The 19,773-nt window shown below is 39.1% G+C and overlaps 1 protein-coding gene across 1 annotated transcript in view; it reads right to left on the reverse strand.

Moving 5' to 3' along the window:
• Positions 1-465: 465 nt before the first annotated feature.
• MORC3 (MORC family CW-type zinc finger 3) overlaps positions 466-19,773 on the reverse strand; it is a 28,046-nt gene continuing 8,738 nt past the window's right edge. Inside the window, exons 2-17 of the mRNA XM_083500187.1 lie at positions 19,330-19,402; positions 18,254-18,386; positions 17,214-17,428; positions 14,807-14,954; positions 12,777-12,927; positions 12,041-12,172; positions 9,967-10,086; positions 8,399-8,496; positions 7,054-7,155; positions 6,837-6,959; positions 6,675-6,746; positions 6,094-6,136; positions 4,935-5,107; positions 3,947-4,790; positions 2,979-3,070; positions 466-1,420 (exon numbers count right to left, since the gene is read on the reverse strand). Of these exons, the coding sequence (XP_083356313.1) occupies positions 1,270-1,420; positions 2,979-3,070; positions 3,947-4,790; positions 4,935-5,107; positions 6,094-6,136; positions 6,675-6,746; positions 6,837-6,959; positions 7,054-7,155; positions 8,399-8,496; positions 9,967-10,086; positions 12,041-12,172; positions 12,777-12,927; positions 14,807-14,954; positions 17,214-17,428; positions 18,254-18,386; positions 19,330-19,402 (2,670 nt within the window). The 3' untranslated portion in view covers positions 466-1,269. The remainder of the gene's footprint in view (positions 1,421-2,978; positions 3,071-3,946; positions 4,791-4,934; positions 5,108-6,093; positions 6,137-6,674; positions 6,747-6,836; positions 6,960-7,053; positions 7,156-8,398; positions 8,497-9,966; positions 10,087-12,040; positions 12,173-12,776; positions 12,928-14,806; positions 14,955-17,213; positions 17,429-18,253; positions 18,387-19,329; positions 19,403-19,773) is intronic.

Genomic DNA, 19,773 nt, shown 5'->3' on the forward strand with positions numbered 1-19,773 from the left:
CCTAAGAGAACATGAGTTCCTCAGGACTAGCCCTACAAACTATTGACAGAATGCTGTTGAAATATCAACTGAGTTTCATCATAAGTTCTTGATAAGGTGCGAGGGTCTGCTATCCCATGAGGTAAAGCCACAAGTCCTGACATTTAAACACAAATTACTGGATTGCACCTCAAGTTAACTTGCTGGATTATGGAGATAAGTATTTAGTTTGCTAAGATGAGAAACAAGTACACAATTTAAAGTACTTATGTGGGAGTAAGGCCCAATGAATTTAGTAGGACTTACCAATGAGTAGGCATGATTAGGACTGTGCTGTAAATGCTCATAATTAGAAGGAAACAAAAAAAGCAGGTTTTGTTTTAATAGGGAACAATTTACCCGGATACAGAATTCTTCTTGTCACTCAGAACACCATTATGTGCCCCCCCCATTTAGTCCAAAATATACATCTTTTGATTAACTTCATGGAAATAAAAAATTATTTACATTTATTCACTTTTCTTCAAAGTATTAATGTACAGTATAAATTTAAATAACATTCTCCATAGAGTCACATTTTTTTCAACCCAGACTGTACAATTCATTCAGAGAATAATGAAAAACAAATACATAATTAAAGAAAAAAGTATGTAAAAATTGCTCCTTAGAACCATGTGGCCATATTTTAAAAACTGTTATCTTTTACTTAAACAAAACAGTATAATTTGAAAGAATTTGTTTGCAATACCCTTAACTAGCATATACACTATAAGGTTGAAATATCAATAACCACTCATTGGAAAAATGTTGCTTTCAAGAAAATGAAAAAGGTACATAATATCTATGGTTATTTTTTGACAACTTTATCAAAATTAAGAACATGAGTTGATATTTGTTTTAGAAACATACTGTGACATAACAATTGTTTTACAATACTTTTAATCAGCTTATAATACATAATCATGTATCAAAGTTTAGAAATACTCACAGGCCTCTATAAAATACTAGTAATTTGGGGGGAAATGCTACTTGCCAGTAGCTTACCTTCTGGGGCTAATAGCTGTTGCAGGGGAAGGGTGATTTTTGTCACAAACCACAGTATGGAAGGAAAATGTTACCCTCACCCCCCACCCCAGAATCTGCAGTTCCAATAAAAAGCAGCCCCCTTTGCAGCAGAAGCTTAAAAGGAAACCGGACCAGTTTTCATGTGTACTATGGCACTAAAATGAACAGTCTTTACAGGTTGGAAACGTGACAATAAGGTATGTTGAGACTGTAGGGGAAACAAAATTAAGTAGTGCTTTCACGCAATTGCTCCAGAACTTGCCCTAGAATTTCATCGACTATGCCAATGTCAGGATTGATTTGATGCACATTAAGTTCAGGCATTATTGTTCCTAGTAACTGTCCCACGTTAACTCGCAGGGATCGCAGCTTCACACTAAGAAAGAGAAGATTGAGAACATCAGTTAAAATTACAGGTATGGTGAAGATAAGTTCAGTACTTTAAATCAGAGGTCAGCAAACTTTTTCAGCAGGGGGCCAGTCCACTGTCCCTCAGACCTTGTGGGGGACCAGACTATATATTTGGGGGGGGGGGATGAACAAATTCCTATGCCCCACAAATAACCCAGAGATGCATTTTAAATAAAAGGACACATTCTACTCATGTAAAAACACACTGATTCCCGGACCGTCAGCGGGCTGCATTTAGAAGGTGACTGGGCTGGATCCGGCCCCCAGGCCTTAGTTTGCCTACCCATGCTTTAAATCATCATTTGCTCAACTGTTCATTCATTCCTTTCCCATTTCTATCGCTATTTTATAGTCTGTTACAAATCTGACATACATTGTTTTAAAGACTACATTAAACGACACTTTAAACCAATTAAACTGAAATGTTACATAGAATAGAGATGTTATATTGAAGCTCACCTTGTCTATTAATTTTGTTTATTTAACATAGAAAACATCTGAAAATAAGTTTCACCAGAAATGGTAAACAGTGTTTATGTAAAACTGTTTTTGGTATTGTATAGATCCTTTTCCTACATACTTGCTACAGCTACAAACAACAAGAAAAGGTTCGTATGATTACACCAGCAATCACATGCTACACTAGGACATTCATTCATTCATTCAAAAGTAGGATCAATATCATGCTTCACCATCGAAACCTTTAAGTGGTTTACGTGGCATGTAGTATTTGGGTGGAATGAATTAGGTTATTTAGATCAGTGGTTTGGATGGTGTAACACGATACAGTGGTACCTTGGTTTGCAACCGTTTTGGATTACAACCATTTTGGATTACAACCACATCAAACTCTGAAGTGTGTCCCTTTTTTTTTGGATCACAACCCATTTTGGGGGATTACAACCCATATTTTTTTTGAGGCCCCATTGGCGAAAGCGCGCTTTGGTTTACAACCTGCTTTGGTTTACAACCGGACCTCCGGAACGGATTATGGCTGTAAACCAAGGTATCACTGTATAAACAGCATTATGGAGAAGCCTGAGTTTCCTTAGAACAGGGATAGCCAATGCACATCCCTGCCCCAAATGTTCTCATCATCTTTGACCACTGGCCATTGTGGCTGTGGCTGATGGGAGTCCAACAACATCTCGATGGCACCACAAGGGCCAGTCCTGTCTAAGAAGATTGCCATCAGTTCCTCAAAGAGAAGAAAAGTAAAAGAGCTTCTTCACAATTATCTTATTCCTCAGCATTGCACAGCAACATGAGAATGTTGGGTGTGTTCTAGGTTGCAGTCTTCACTGACATGGCAAGGTGGGTGACGAGACCCAAAACCTGGAAAATGCCCTGCTTGAACTGAGTGTGTGCTTCATGCTTAGGAATTCTCTGCAATATGGATTCTTGGTAGACTTTCATGTGCAAAGGTTTCCTGAAGGTAGGTTTGAAAATAGATGAAAGTGTAAGTTTAGAGCCTTTCCATGCTTTTTCATGCACAAATCGGGCTTCTTAGTAGGAATATATACCTTTCTCCATTAGTTTTTAACTCTGCAAGTTCTGCTTTCAGCTGCTCACATTGCAAGCCCAGCTGAGTTTTTTCCATTTCCAGTAGTTCAATCTGAAAGTAAATCAAAGCTTTATATGCCTGCATTTTTGAAAATGAAAAACAGAAGTGAAATACTTGTTACAGTATACAGTAGTACCTTGGTTCCTGAATGGCTTGGCTGTCGAACAAATCGGCTCCTGAACGCCGCAAACCCGGAAGTGAGTGTTCCGGTTTGCAAATGTTTTTCGGAAGCCTGATATGTCTGATTTACTTACAATATTTTGGTTTGCACAAATCTGAACTAAACAATATTTTTCTATAATAGGTGTTCTCTTTCCACCAAATCTGGCTACCTCAAGTCAAAGGATGTTCTCACTGGCTAATTTCTCAGTTCCAAAGAACTTTTGTTTTTATTTAAGTCTCACTGATTTCAAAGGCACTTGAATTCTATAGGAAATGCATGCTCTAATTCTGAAAGACCCTTTTATATACAGTGGTGCCCCGCAAGACAAATGCCTCGCAAGACGGAAAACTCGCTAGACGAAAGAGTTTTCCGTTTTGGAGGTGCTTCGCAAAACGAATTTCCTATGGGCTTGCTTCGCAAGACGACAATGTCTTGCAAGTTCCTGCTGGTTTTTTTCCCTTTCCCCACCTTTCCCTAAGCCGCTTATCAGCTGATCCGATCAGCAGATAAGCCGCTAAAATCCGCTAAAGCCACGAATAGCGCTAAGCCGCTAATCCGTCAATGGGCTTGCTTTGCAAGACGAAAAAACCGCTAGACGAAGAGAATCACAGAACGGATTCTTTTCGTCTTGCGAGGCACCACTGTACATTCCATTAAAATTAAGTTAAGGTAATGGATTTAAGGTTAAGTGTGAGACTGAAACCCAAAACAAATAAATCTAAATATCAACCCAGCCTTTCTATGTACTGAATTATGAAACTTACCTCATTTTTATATTGGTCTCTTTCAATGCTGCAATTGTCCAGCTGTCTGAAAACATCACCCAGTTGCACAGCCATGTCATCTGCTTCACTTTTATTCTCAATATTTTTACATTTACGACATTCAGATTTTAAGTTCTGCAGAGTATCACACTGTTGTTTCAGTGTTCTCATCTCTTTCAATGCCTGTTCATACAGAATGAATATCTCTTCTTTACTTTTTTCTTTAACTTTTTTGAGTTCTGCATCTGATATTATACTTTTTGTTTCTGTAGACTGAGGACATATTCCCTTTTGCACATGCTTGCCATTTGTATCCATTAGTTTTTGCTTTAACAGTGTTAATTCTTTAACCAATGTTTCACATTGCTGTTGATATTTTTCTTTTTCACTGTTGGATGAAAGCAGTTGAAGGCTTAATTCATTTATCTTAATGTCTGCATTCACAATATCAGCCTCCGAAACATGAAGATGATCTGTAAGTGTTATTTCATGTTCTGATCTGGACAGCTGATTATCTGCATTGCCCTCAGCTTCTTCCTTTTTTACTAGAAGTTCCTCTGTTTCAGTTTGTGTTGCTGCAGTTCCTTTTGAACCATTTGTTTCTGAACAAGCATCTCTGTTCATAGAAATTTCTCCCTCAATATTACTGAAATCAACATCAGCCCCACCTTCAACTTTTACTATTGTGATGTCACATTCCAGAGCGTCAGGTTTTGGAGTACTGTTCTCTTCCAAAATGATAACATCATCATCATCTTGCTTCTTTTTCTCAAATGCTTGGCTAGTCACTTTTGTGATCTTAAAAGGTAGTGGTGCATCAGCATTAGAAAGTTTTCGTTTAAGGCTAAAGAAACAAAAGCAAAGTAACAGAAATCATATCAGCAGTTTTTTCCTTTAAAGGCTAAGCTCCAGAAAATGTTAATTTAAAAAAACAGCACAAGCAAATGGGGAAAGTAGGTGGAAATATTCTTGCATTTTATTCACTGACCTATTTTCAGGATCAGAATGCGGCGATGATACTGATGTGCTGTTTGATTTGTTTTGAGGTCTCGTAAGCGACACGTTTGAAGCTTCTGCATGAAACATTGGAATAGTTTCACTCAATAATGGAGGTGCACTGGACAAGGCAGCCGTTGTTTGTAAATACATTTCGTTATAAATCTGTAGAAACAGCATTATGTCATTACAATTAGAGAAGAAAACATCATTCACTTCCATCACTGCGACTTTTCCCTTGAACTCTCTGCAGTCACCACAAAATGACAACATATATGGCTGGATGGGCTGCGGGAAAAGCCTTGGCAGCTCAGTTACAGGTTTTAGCCATATCGCTCTACCTCGAAATTTGACTACTGAGTAAATTAGATTAAACCAGAATATGTAAACAGTCATCAAATATACTTACGCACAGAAACAGGAAGATTCAGGAGACATAAAAGGAAGTGCAGTGGTACCTCGGGTTACATACGCTTCAGGTTACATACGCTTCAGGTTACAGACTCCACTAACCCAGAAATCATGCTCCGGCGGCACAGCAGCAGGAGGAGGCCCCATTAGCTCAAGTGGTGCTTCAGGTTAAGAACAGTTTCAGGTTAGGAATGGACCTCCAGAACGAATTAAGTACTTAACCCGAGGTACCACTGTACTTTTTTTTTACACGCAGCACATAGTTAAACTACAAAACTCTCTCCCACATTGATCGCAATCAATCATCTTCCACTGCTGTAACCTCTTTCCATGGTTCAAGTGTTACGATTATTCAGCACCCTCAAAGTGGAGAAGATATGGAGATTGATGACAGCAGCATTTGTATCCAACAGTGGAGCCAGGAAATAGTAAATTGCCTCCTCAACTTTTACACTACTCTTTCTGCAATTGGTAAAGTGGCAAGTTTGCCAACTGTCAATCCATGGTACACTGATCATAATCCTGCCTTCACCCCTAGGAAAGTTTATATCCTTGGCTAAATTCTGACCTGGAGAGAATGTATATTCAAGACACACAAAAATGGAGGAAGAAGCTAAAGTATCATTTGCTGCTTTCCATGCAAAAAAATGAACCCGGTACAGTATAGGAAAACTTGCATGTAATTTAGCATTGCTTCCACAAACAAAGAAATAAACATGTCAAGATAATCAGTCACCTACCTGCTGGCTAAGCTCTATCCTTTTCTTTAATTTCTCCCTGTCTCTGCATTGAGAAGAAAAAGTATCATGGTTTATGCTCAGTATATATACATGCTATCTAATATTAAGTTGTTGTTTAACATGACCTTTTGCATCAATAACTTATGTTATAGCCCTCCTGTATTGAAATGGGTTAGTGTGTCTTGCTGTTGGTGGTTTGAGCCCATAAGCGACAGCTGTGGGCAGCATTGTAGGGGGCTGGACTAGATGACCCTCAAGGTCCCTTCCAACTCCACAATTCTATGATTCTATGTAGCTCACTATAACTTCTAATGGTGAGAGCACACAACCATTAGTGAAAAGGACAAAGTTCACTTTTGTATTGTCAAATGAAGGTATGTTTTGGACTAGTGAATTCTTTTGTGGATTTCTTGACTTAAATAGCAAAAACGTATTCGAAACATAATGGGTTTGCTAGAAGGAAGCATGCCACCCATTTAAAACTCTACAGAATAAACTTCCTAGTGCCTGTCTTCAAAATTGTTTGATGGAACACATAAAAAAGCCGACATTTCAACTTCCTGTTTTTATTTAATGCTCACCTTTTCTTAAACTTTTTCTCATATGGAATTAATAAATCATCATCTTCAGGTTCTTCATCCACATTGCAATTTCTAATTTTAAGAAAGGAATATATATATATTTAATCCAGCTAGCAAATGCAATCTGAGAAAAAACGAATTGCCGAATTTCTCCTATTTTACCTGAACTGAGGATCAGGGTTGTATGAACAATACCACTTCTCTGGCAATTTATCCATTCCATCTGGAAGCTTCCTCCATTTTAGACATGAATCACACTGAACCCAGGTTTGATCAGGGCGCTTCCTGTAACAGAGTGTAAGTGGCATTAAAACTAAGCAAATATAATTTAAACCAAGCACAGAGTATGACTGAGTTTTATGTTTTTAGAAAAACTTACTGGGAATCTTCAACCATCTCTTCTTGAGGATAATCCAGTTTCTTTGCTTGCATCTCATTCCAGTAATCATTTAGCTTCTCACCAAGTGCTTGCATTGTACGCCTAATAAGCAAGAAATACAAAGTTGTGTCTCAACAAAACACATTCTGTATAATATGAAACATGCATTGACAGCTGCTACAGAAAGCAAGTACTACTGGGAAAGAACAATGAGCACAAATATCACTTATGCATTTAAGGAAAACATACTAGAAATGTGCTAATGCGTAATCTATTTATTCCTTCCAAATCGGGAACTCCTAACGAGTTACAGTAGGATTCTGCATTTGGTTCAGATTCCAGACATGTCTACTAATGGTAGAGATAAGGGGAAAGCAGTGAATTGCTTATTTTAAAAATGTTTGAAATTCCTCCCTTTAGGATATATTTGTGTAAATAATGCTAAAAACAAGAAATGGAGCCAAAGGGTGAGCTATAGGCAAGCTGCGTGATACAATGAGACGGCTCTAGTGCTTCTAACTGCGGAGTGGATGCTACAGAGACAGTGTGCCTGAACAGCACCCTACTATTTCTCTACTCAAGGAGGTAGGGTAGGTAAAGTGGTAATGACACCACTGTTGGGAAAGCAGCTCTGTATGCATGAGCAGAAGAGACTTCCACAAGCCTTAGCCTCGTATGCTTGACACCTCTCACATGGCCAGGAGAACTTAAGTGACAGCAGAGCTTAGGTTGACCATTAACTTATCATTACATATGGACCTGAAACTCTGGTGTTGATTGTTGCTGCTGTTATTATTATTACTACTTATTGTATGAAACCCTTCCCATAAGGCAGGCTTCCTTAAACTCGGCCCTCCAGATGTTCTTGGCCTACAACTCCCATGATCCCCAGCTAGCAGGACCAGTGGTCAGGGATGATGGGAATCGTAGTCTCAAAACATCTGGAGGACTGAGTTTGAGGAAGCCTGCCATAAGGCATCTCAAAGTGATTCCCAATACAGATTGGAAACAAACTCTGGTTTACTGGTTAGTTAACAAGCCAGCTTGTGGCTTGTTTAGAAATGTACTGCTAAGCCATGGTCTAGTATTACATGCAGACTGGAAATTTAGCTATGGCCACCCACTGGGATGGCTTTGAGTTCAGAGCAATTCACAGAACATAAGGCGATCAATTGCTACTAGCCACAATGGTGGTGTTCTATCCCTAGTATCTCAAAGGAAGTAAGCATCTCAATAGCAGTTTCCTGGGAATCACAAGTGCTATTGCACCCAGCCCCTGCTTGTGGGCTTCTTACTGGCATCTGTTTGGCTACTGTGAAAAGAGGATCCTGGAATACGTTCTTACCTGTATTCGTTAGTATAATCAAAATCTTGTTTGTTATGGGTTGGCTTTAGGAAGTTGCATTCGATAATCCCAACTACACCTACTCCCATGTTGTTTGCCTGCAAAGGGGTGGTGGTGGGGTGGGGGAAGCATATAGACAAGGAAGATATACCAACGTTTTCACCAAGAACACAAATTTCCAGTATTTTAAACAAATATTTATACAAGTATACAAGTTCCATCACAAAAGATGCCAGAACAGGTATTATTCCAAAGAACTTCTTGAAGATGAAGTTTATTGTTTTAACTTCTAAGCCAGCCTCTGCTACCCGTTTAGAATTTCTACTTAAAAGCAAATGGGAGGTTGAGAAGCAACTTAGAATTTGGAGCTAGGTATTGGGGTAGATTGGTTTCAGACTTATTAGTCAAAGTTGGGAATGGCAACATTCAACATGAAGCAGTTAATCAGAACACAGTGGATACACATACAGTTCTGTCAGTTTAAGCATCACAGTGCTTTCAGTGACAGTAGTTCTTTTGGGGGGGGGGGCTGTTATTAGGTTGTTCTTGTTTCTACTTTGATTATGTATTTTGCATTTTTATATTGTAATTTTATCCTGTGAACTGCCCTGAGACCTGCAGGTATAGGGCAGTATATCAATTCAATAAATAATAACAACAACAGTTTCTTGCAGGGGGGGGGGGAATGGCTGGAAAGAAAAATGTGCAGTAAAGAAGGATGAAATGTTAATGAAATGAAATGACTGCACAAAAGAATTCTCAGCCTTGTGTTTTAGATGTCAAAAACAGCCCTTGGCTGCCCCAGAATGCAAGACTTTACTAAATGAGCTGCTGCAATGTCACTGAATGTTTACAACTTGCTTCTCAGAGAATGACAAGGATTTTCAAAAATTTGCAAGAAACCGTTTTGATTAAAAGACAGTTTTTTGTTGGTGTAGAAACCATTTTTATAATGTTTTAAATATCGAGGGGGGATTTCTCTATTTTTTTAAAAAAATAGTAATTTAAAGAACAGCTATCTTAAAATTAATCTGACTATAAGCATGTTAAACCTACATGTTAAACCTACATGCAGGTGTAAACAAAACTCCTGAAACAATGGCTCTATGTCGAACACACTGAGTTAATAATAATAATAATAATAATTTTTTATTTATACCCCGCCCTCCCCAGCCAAGGCCGGGCTCAGAGCGGCTGCCTCTTTTTGCAGTTTGCAAAAAATTTTCTTGGATGGGGGTGAGATTGGGGCAAGGAAAGAATTAGGCAGTACAGTAGAAAGAAAGGAGTAGAAGTGAAACAGAACATGGAGTAATCACTCTGTTTAGTCATAAATTTAAATATTTTAATGTATAGATTGAGCAGATCAATTTCTATGCATCCTTGTTTAGTAAATACGTTAACATACCAATGGATAATTTAAAATGCTGATTTAAGTGGCAGTGCTTTAAATTCAGTCCACCGCGCATTGAAAATACACAAAAATGGAATTTTACATCAACAAGACTAACTATAACAAGTTTCAATTAAAGTGTGGAAAGATGAACTATTGCTATATGAACTTCTCTCACCTTTTGCTGGTAGCCTACTCTTTCATAAGCCTTGATTAGTCTGTTTCTGTGGTACATCATCATTCCATAGTGATCTTTATTTCGACAGTTGAATCCAAAAGTAATTCTTACAGTTTTGGGCTTATTTGTGTAAGTTAGGGAAAATATCAAAATATGGTTCTCTTCATACTGAATATTCATTCTAAACAGAGCTGTCTAAAAAGATAATTCCACTAGCCCCCAAGAACGTGAAAGAGTATTAACCATTAATACAAGTTACAGTACAAAATATAATAATCATTTTGTATATAGTAAAATAAATATATTGTATTTGAAAATAGATAGGTTTTTCTCTGAAAAAAACTCCATGATTACACCGGAGAAGACTCAGAACTTTCAAATTAAACTACAAATTAAAGGAAAGTTAAGTTAGATAAAGCCTTTAATAAAGGGAATTATAATTTGTGAAGAAATATCTTAACAACCCCCCCCCCTGTTTTATGAACAGTAGCAATTTCTGATGTTGTATTGATTATCTTACAAAATGGATCCAAAGCTGTTGGGTTGAAATAAGCGACAGACGAATGGCAAGTGTCATATGGGAGGCATCTACCGAGCATGTCTCGGCGAGTCCCTTTTATTGAATATTACAGCATTGCCACATATGTGCTTGTTGCTGATTGGTTAATCAGCCAGTGTGGTGTAGTGGTTAAGAGCGGTAGTCTCGTAACCTGGGGAACCGGGTTCGCGTCTCCGCTCCTCCACATGCACCTGCTGGGTGACCTTGGGCCAGTCACACTTCTTTGAAGTCTCTCAGCCCCACTTACCTCACAGAGTGTTTGTTGTGGGGGAGGAAGGGAAAGGAGAATGTTAGCCGCTTTGAGACTCCTAAAGGGGAGTGAAAGGCGGGATATCAAATCCAAACTCTTCTTCTTCTTCTTCTTCTTAACACAAATACAATACAAAGGTTGCATATAGGCATTAATCATCAATAGATTAAAGGTTGGGAAAGGGAACACATGGTTAGACAGGTATGAAATCCTCCTTGTTAAACTATTACTAGTGATTGATATTGCATGACTTGAAAGAGCATATCAATCGCATTCCGTAGATGTGGTCAACAATGCGTTAAGAATAGGTCAGGGTATGATGAACTCAATGTGAACTGAACATTCCCAGACTCATGTGCAGAGGCAGAACTTCCCATCACAAAGCCAGCGAGTTTAGCCAAATGGAGTAAAACAAAATTTAGGAATAAAAAACTATGCTTGCATAACACCGCTCCAATCCTAAAGTTGGTGACAAACCTAAGACCAATTTATTTCATTTAAAACTTAATATTCTATCCTATGGATCAGTTGCTTGTATTCTTCAATACAGTTCTGGAACAACTGAGCTTACTTCTGTATGAATATTGATATTAAAATAAAAAGGGATGATTATAATTTTGTTCACTGACTAGCAAACTTTCACATTCTAACCAGTGACCATAACCATTGCAACTATTTAGCAACTGCTTTCCTTTGCTGGCTGCCACTAACATAGGACTCTTGGTCACTCAAATTCCACCAGTCCTACTACTTTTGTTGATGGACTCGCCTCTAGCCTTTCCAGTTCTGTGCCCCATTTTGTGGGTTAGATTGGACATTATCCTTGTTCGTTTTTACTATATATCACCTTGGGACAACTATATAGAAGGCACTATTAGAGCTGAGTGGTAATCCTTTGCTTTTTTAATACCCCCCCCCCCAATTCATGTTATTAGGCTGTATACCATAGCCACTGCCAAAGCAACGAGAGTGATGAGGTGATACACTACTATTGGGTCTTTCTAAAGAAGAGAGATATGCATGTTCAATGCAGCCCACCACTTTGGATTTTTTTCACCTATGAAGCAATAGCAGGTAAGCCTAAATGGGAATGTTTCTGCAACATATCACAAATTACGACAAAGCTTGCTTAAAATCATGCTTAAAATCTGAGCTGATAGTGGAACCAAGTGGGAAGAGAAGTGAAGAGAAGAGTCAAAGGTTTCACGTGTACTTGGCCAGCCATTCTTGGCGAGTCTGCAGCAGCCCACAGTCATAAAGGATACAGCCAGAAACTTTGGCCTGTAAACATCTCGCTCTATGTGAGCAAGGCTTTTGGAGACTAGTTGCGTTTGTACTTTCTGTCCTCTTATAATTATTTGCATCCTTGGTTTTAAATATAAGATACTGCAATAAGCCTGAAATGGAAAGGAAAGTACATAGTTAATTTTTCATACATATTGCAAGCTAAAAGAAAACAAGTAACAAGTTTTCAGCATACAGCTTGTAAAATATATAAATTGGAGTTCTATCAAAATTTTGCAAATTTAAGTCAAATGATATTAAGCAAGCAATCAGAACTCACATGGCACTTTAAACATGTGTCCAGATTATACATAGTGTTAAGCACTGGATTCTGCATGTGTGGGACAGAACAGCGAGACACCGGCAGATACAGTGATTAGTAAGGTGTCTGCTGATTGTTAAAGAGAAAATTATTCAGTCCCCCTTCTGTAAAACCACCAGCATCAGAGAGTCCATCACAGTACACTTGTAGACTATTTCAGCCAGGAAGAATGCCCATTTGCACAGTGCAATTTCATTTCATCATCTTTGGCTATAAGTCTTATAACTTAGTGAAATGGAATAAATGAACTTTTAATATAAGCATATTTTAACAGTGATTTTTTTTAGGGTCCAATGAGAAAAGAACAGCTGTGATGATTCTGGATATAATACCACGTACAGACATAGGAGAATAACATTACAACCAATAGGAAAAAAATGAATAGTAAGCATTACCCGTAATGAATAATCACTTTCAGGAACAATCTGATCTTGTCTCTCTTGTTTTTTATAGCCTCTTTTCCCTGTTAGTTCATCTAAATCTGCAGGAATCCTAATATCGTATTTATCTGTATCGAAATCAAATTCTGTTTGTTCGTTTTTCTCTCTGTGGAAGGACATTTAAAGAAACTTGAATTTAAACAATACTATATATAAATACAACAATAGCAGTCCTCAGTAATCAGCACCATTTAAAGTATTATTAAACATTTCTCTGAAGTCATAGCCTAACAACTTCTGGAGGGTACATCATTATCTCTCCTTGATTTAGGGTATGCTGCTACATATTAACTACCGGTACATACTTCTAACTAGACAGGGAAATTAAACCAGAGCACCTGGACTCAGTTAGCAATACTATAGCCATCTTAAAAACATAAAATACGTTTCTGTATTTTTGTATTTCTGAAGCCAACTGACGATTCCTAGGTAAGATCCTCCCTCTATTGTGTGGGCAGGTAGTCCCTCCCCCTACCTGGCCCGATCACCTTGGCAGCACTTCCCCAGGCGGGATTGGGCAACTGACTGAGGTAGGCGGAGACCTCCAGGTATCCTACCTGGGGGGAGACAAAGCCAAGCCTGTGCTAATGGTGCCGCATGGGGTCCAGGGGCTGCCCGCGACCATGCAAATGATGCCCCCCATTTAATGTGGGGAGCGGTCATTTTGACTCTACAGAGTTTCCTGACGAAAGCAGATCAGGCTAGTCAACTTAGCAGAGAGCCCCATTTGTTGTTTTATATGCTTATTTTATGCCTCTCATACACAACTGAGAACTCTGTCTATTGGGTGTTGATAGAATATTAATTATCCTGAAATCAAAGGGGAACCAAATCTCTGTTAACTTAAGTCTTTGTCCTCTGAAAGGCATGGCCAAAACAGTCAATTGACTTGATGGCAAGGAGAAATAGCATAATGGACAAAACCTTTTAGCGCTGTATACTTACATATGCCAAGAATGCTATGGAAGAAACCTGGGTGTTTGTCCTTTAACCATTTGCATTCTGGGATATTCAGTTGCCAGCAATGAAATGGGAGACTATTTAGCATCTTCCAACTATTCCAACTACGTATATATAGTTGGTAAAGCATGCTACCCTTTATCCTTGGCTTCTATTCTGTAGGAATATGGCCCGTTTTTCTTTCACTAAATAGTGTTGAATTTCACTTTGCGAATATTATTTCATTCATTCTGCTTTTTCCTCCTTCATTGTATTGTTGAAATTTTTAATTGTTAAAAATAAATTATTGAATTTGCCTTATGCTTTATATTGCTTGAGGGACACGTCTCATACTATAATATCTTAGGAAACAGGGAAAATGCAAAGCCTAGTGATCCTTAGATTTCACCATTGTTAGATACTCCTTGAAAAGTGGCAATAGCTGGAAATGATCCTAAACGATTTCCCCTTTAGCATGGGAAGAATACATAGCTCTCTGGTCCCATGGTGAATGAAAATATGGAAAGGAAAGCTTTAATTTCTGCTGGTGAAAACAGCATGCACGGTAGAGAAGTTGTGCGCATTTATCACTAGAGAGAGCCATTTCCCTATTCAGAATATACCTGCAATTTGGGGAAAATATGATGTAAAAAGTGGCCCTTTCATGGTCTGCAATTATAAAATTTGTTTCACGGGAACGTATTTTAGATGTCTGAAGCAAAGTTAATTTCCATGTTCACTTTACTACGTTAAAAGCACATGGTGAAACTTCCCCCAAGACTCAGAGGGACCTGTGTCAAGTGGTTCTTGGGAAACATTTTTCATGGGAGTTCATCCCAGATTGCTTGATTCATTCATGATTAACATTAGAATTTGAAGTAAGGTAGATGGGGTGAAGTAAATAAAATGTGTCCTAAAAGAAATATGAACAATAAAGCAGTAACATGTAATGCTTTGTTTACCACAGCTTAAGCCTTATCAATTTTGTGCAACCATATCAAATTAGCACACATCAATGCAACTATTAACAATGGATTTTCTCTCACCTTCGAAGGTTCCAAATAATTATTCTTGTTCCTTTTTTCCCTATAATGGCATCAAGCTCTGCAAGCAGCTCCTCTTCAGTAGGAAACAGAGAATGTTCCAGGATAGCCTTCAAGCTGGCTGCTGATTTCTCACGTTTCATTAATTCCCGTATATTATATTAAGGAGTTGGCATATTTAAGAACTGTTAAACCTTGCTCAGATAGCTTATAGCCTTTTCCATCTAAATCTGATGAGCATTTATTGTGCGGCTGCCACTTAAAAGTCCACCCCATAACTATTTTACTGTTTCAATCAAATTAACAGCTGGTCATCTTAAGTCTGTGACCACACGGCAACTTTAACATTACCATGTTCCTGAAGTAGTCTGGAAATCTTGGCTCACCACCAGACCCTCCAGAGGTCCCTAGCTCTACAAGAGACTATATACAACCACAATGAAATATTTAAAACTGTGATCCTATGGTAATCGGTTATGTGTAATTATGTTGTTACAAACCATAATGCATATAATTAAATGGAACACATCTATTGTCAGCTTAGTCTTTTAACCTGCCTTTCATACTGCATGCTCCTATTTAATATCCAAATCAGGAAAACTGTAGAATACAGTCATACCTCGGGTTACAAAGCTGCAGGTTGTGCGTTTTCGGGTTACTGACCGTGCTGAACCCAGAATTAGTCGAACAGGTTACTTCTGGGTTTTGGTGCTCGCACATGTGCAGAAGTGCAAAATGACGTCACACGCATGCGCAGAATCGAATCACACTAGTGTGCAGACACGGCGCTTCAGGCTGTGAACGCTGTGGGTTGCGAACGTGCCTCCCGGACAGATTACGTTCACAACCCAAGGTATGACTGTACTTTTCTAGTTCCAGCCTAGGAAAAAACTCTCATTTTCTGCTGCTGCTGTTTACTTCCTTTCAACCTTACAATTTTATGTCATAAATTTATATGCTGCCCTTCAATGTAATTTCCCCCTGGCAGCTTACAATAAAAAATACTAAAGAGACCTGCAACAAAATGTTGCAGCGAGGAGTGCCCTGTTGATTTTACAGCCAGCTATGCTCTCCTTAGCATACTCCATTCCATTCCATCTCCCACAACAGCCACGGTGGAAACCTAGCATGCTAAATCATCATTGGCCTCTCTCTTTTTGGATGGGTGGGACACACTTTTCTATAGTGGTATCTCGGTTCTCGAACTTAAACTGTTCCAAGAGTCCTTTCGACTCCCAAAACCATTCAAAAACCAAGATGTGGCTTCCAATTGAGTGCAGAAGCAGCGTCGGATGTTCGGCTTCTGAAAAACGTTCACAAACCAAAACACTTACTTCTGGGTTTGTGGCGTTTGGGAGCCAATTTGTTTGGCAACTAAGCCGTTCGGGAACCATGGTTTGACTGCACTTCTGAGTTCTGTTTTATTATATATATAAACATGTGTCTTTAGAAGAGGCTGCAGTGATTGTTGGACTGTGATAGGTGTAAATCACCTGACATCATTATGTCAGGTGACCAAGAGGTGGGTGATCAGGTCCACCTGTCAAAGCTGGTGTGCAGTGAGTGGTGGTGGATTAGGATAAGGTCCACTAGTCAGATCCAGTTTGCCACCTGTGATATATACGTTTAGAGGTAGAACAATAAAATCATAGAACAAAAAATAAAGCCTAGTAACATAAAACTAGTTAACATTACAGTGGTGTCTCGCAAGACGAAAAGAATCCGTTCTGTGATTCTCTTCGTCTAGCGTTTTTTTTCGTCTTGCGAAGCAAGCCCATTGAAGGATTAGCGGATTAGCGCTATTAGCGGCTTTTAGAGGCTTTTAGAGGCTTATCTGCTGATTGGATCAGCTGATAAGCGGATTAGCACTATTAGCGCTATTAGCGGCTTATCTCCTGATTGGATCAGCTGATAAGCGGCTTAGCGCTATTAGCGGCTTTTAACTGCTTTTAGCGGCTTATCTGCTGATCGGATCAGCTGATAAGCGGCTTAGCGGCTTAGCAAAAGGGGGGGAGGGGGAAAAACCAGCAGGAACTCGCAAGACATTGTCGTCTTGCGAAGCAAGCCCATAGGAACTTCGTTTTGCGAAGCACCTCCAAAACGGAAAACTCTTTCGTCTAGCGAGTTTTCCGTCTTGCGAAGCATTCGTCTTGCGGGGCACCACTGTAATCTCTTCAAGAGTTAAAAGTCTGAGAATAGAAATAGCTATTCATCTAGCACCGAGGAGACATTAGCATAGACCCCAAGCCAAGCTTCTGTGGTGAGAGACTTAAATTCTATTGGAATGCAGTACTGGTCTACAACTACTGCCCAGTATATAAGAAGTAATGCTGGAATAAGAGATCATCTTGAGAAACAGATATCCCAGATACAATCTATCACTTGGGCTTCAAAATCATCGAAAGGATATGTTTCTTGTTGAATTTTATAATGGGAACAACTACATGTTCTGCCTTTGTAACTTCCAAGAAGGTTTGTGACAACATGCCCACACTCATGATTTCTCCATTCTTGGTGAAAACAATTGCATCTTTCCCAAGGCGCATCGATCCTGATTTAAATCCATTTCCATACAATCCAACTGGAACACGGCCGTTCAATGCAACTTTGTCGCTGAAGCCAAAGCTGAAACACATGAGTTTGAAAAGATGGAAGAGGGGGAAGTGCTTATCATAATGCTGTGCTGCTTATGAGATTTGATTTCAATCAGCGGTTTCAACTACCCAAATCTGTAGTGGAGTTAAAATAAACCAGCTGCTGTTCCTAAACAGTATTCTTCTTTCAGCTTCAAACATAATGTAACACTTTATTCCTGGCTAATTCATATTTTGAGAAATACATTGTGATAATCATGATGTAGAAAAAAATGGTATCTGCTAGTGCACGTTACTTGTGATGTAGACAATCTACCAGATTGTATTGGGTGTTAGGGGTGGGGGACACACTGTGCTCTTTCTAGGGTAGTTTGCTCACCTTTGGGTTCCCACCCTGCTTTTGGCTCTCACCTGTGGTTCCTACAAGCTGTCAGCATGTGAAAGCGACCACACCCTGGTAACAGCTTTGACTGGCCAGTTAAACCAGGTGATGGTAGCCGATGGGTCTCCAACCCTTGAGTTATAGCTCCAGCAGATTGAGGAAACAGACCAACACAGATAGTCAGCAGCACATATACATGGCATTTCTACTTATACAAAGAGCACCCTGGATCAAGGCCACTGCATTTGCACCTGTCTCATTGTAAAATACACTTTAGACCATACAGAAGCGCCGGTATTAGTTTTTCATGGGCACATAATTGTGAATCATTTGTGTTGTCTAAACTGAAGTACAGTTAATATTTCTCCACAACAATAAATTTGGTGTCCTAAAACTGCAACTTTCTTACATTATACTTTTACGAGCATGCAATCAAAAGCCAGAGACTGCACACACCACTAAAACTTTACCCACCTCAACATCTTATGCAACTTGTCTGCATTCATACCATTTCCATTGTCCATAAATGTTAAGCACGTGTTCTCATTTATAACAGTTTTGTCAATCCACATCTGTTTTGCATTCACATCAGGATCGTAGGCATTATCTGAGAATAAAGAGTGGTGCAAAAATTAAGAACAAGAGTAATCTTCAATAATAAAAACAGAACCACCCTGCTGGATCAGACCAGAGGTCTTATCTAGTCCAGCACCTCATTTCTCACAGTGGTCAACCAAATGCCACAGGCAGGACAATATCATTTATTTCTGTCTTTTATTATTATTTATTGAATTTATATACCACCCTATACCTGGAGGTCTCAGGGCGGTTCACAGAATAAAATCAAAATATAAAACCACAAAATAAAACAACAACCCAATAATGCCTCCCCCGGCAAAAAAACCCCCACATTTTTAAAGGGCACTGGTTGTCAATCAAATCAACCAAAGGCCTGGTTAAAAAAGAATGTGCTTTTGCCTGGTGCCTAAAGGTGTATAATGAAGGTGCCAAGCGAACTTCCCTGGGGAGAGCATTCCACAGAGGAGGAGACACTGCAGAGAAGGCCCGTTCTCACGTTGCCACCCTCCGGACCTCTCAAGGGGGAGGCACACGAAGAAGGGCCTCAGAAGATGATCTCAGGGTCTGGATAGATTCATATGGAAAGAGGCGGTCCAACCTGGTTTCTGAATTCTGCACTAGCTGTAGTTTCTGAACCATCTTCAGAGGCAGCCCTCCTACGCATTGCAGTAATGTAACCTTGAGGTTACCAGAGCATAGACAACAGTAGTTAGGCTATCCCTGTCCAGATAGGGGCATAGCTGGACCACCAGCCAAAGCTTTTTATTAGGGTCTTACAGCACAACCTACTCAGAAGTAATCCCCACTGAGTTTTATGGACTTTGCTCCCAGGTAATTGGTAATGGATTGCAGCTTTAGTTTGTTAAAGATTGTTGTTAAAGATTCTAACAACCAGTCAGAAAAAACTGCTCCCGTGTAATACATAAACCAAGTATGGCTTAGCCTGCAAAAATACAATGTTGTTCACATACCTATAAGTTCAGCTGCAGCACTGAAAGGCCAGGTGTGACTGGTAGAGTTTGTGTGCAAAAATTTTGGACATAGCTGAAACAACAGAAAGTGTACAGGTTAAAATCAAAATAATTAAACTTCTAGGTACATACATCTGCAATGCATACAGATGCAGTGTTGCAATGCAAAGCAGTTATGAAGTTTTACTTTAGATAATCCATCACAAATATACACCATCTGCAAAATTCATAAAAAAGCACTGTAAGAACGAAAGAAAACATGGTACGCAGAAAGGTGCAATGCCTCATTGACTCAGAAGTATATTGAGTTCCTGACCCAAAAGCTTTACACACCATGGGGCTCAGCTGGGGATTGGTTTCTATTTAAATAATAATAATTCTGAAGTTTTAAACAAATTGAGCACTAAAATCCAAACACGTTTATAAAAAGATAATAAAAAGCAA

The sequence above is a fragment of the Podarcis liolepis genome (assembly GCF_965112155.1).
Source record: "Podarcis liolepis genome assembly, chromosome: 4".
NCBI lineage: Eukaryota > Metazoa > Chordata > Lepidosauria > Squamata > Lacertidae > Podarcis > Podarcis liolepis.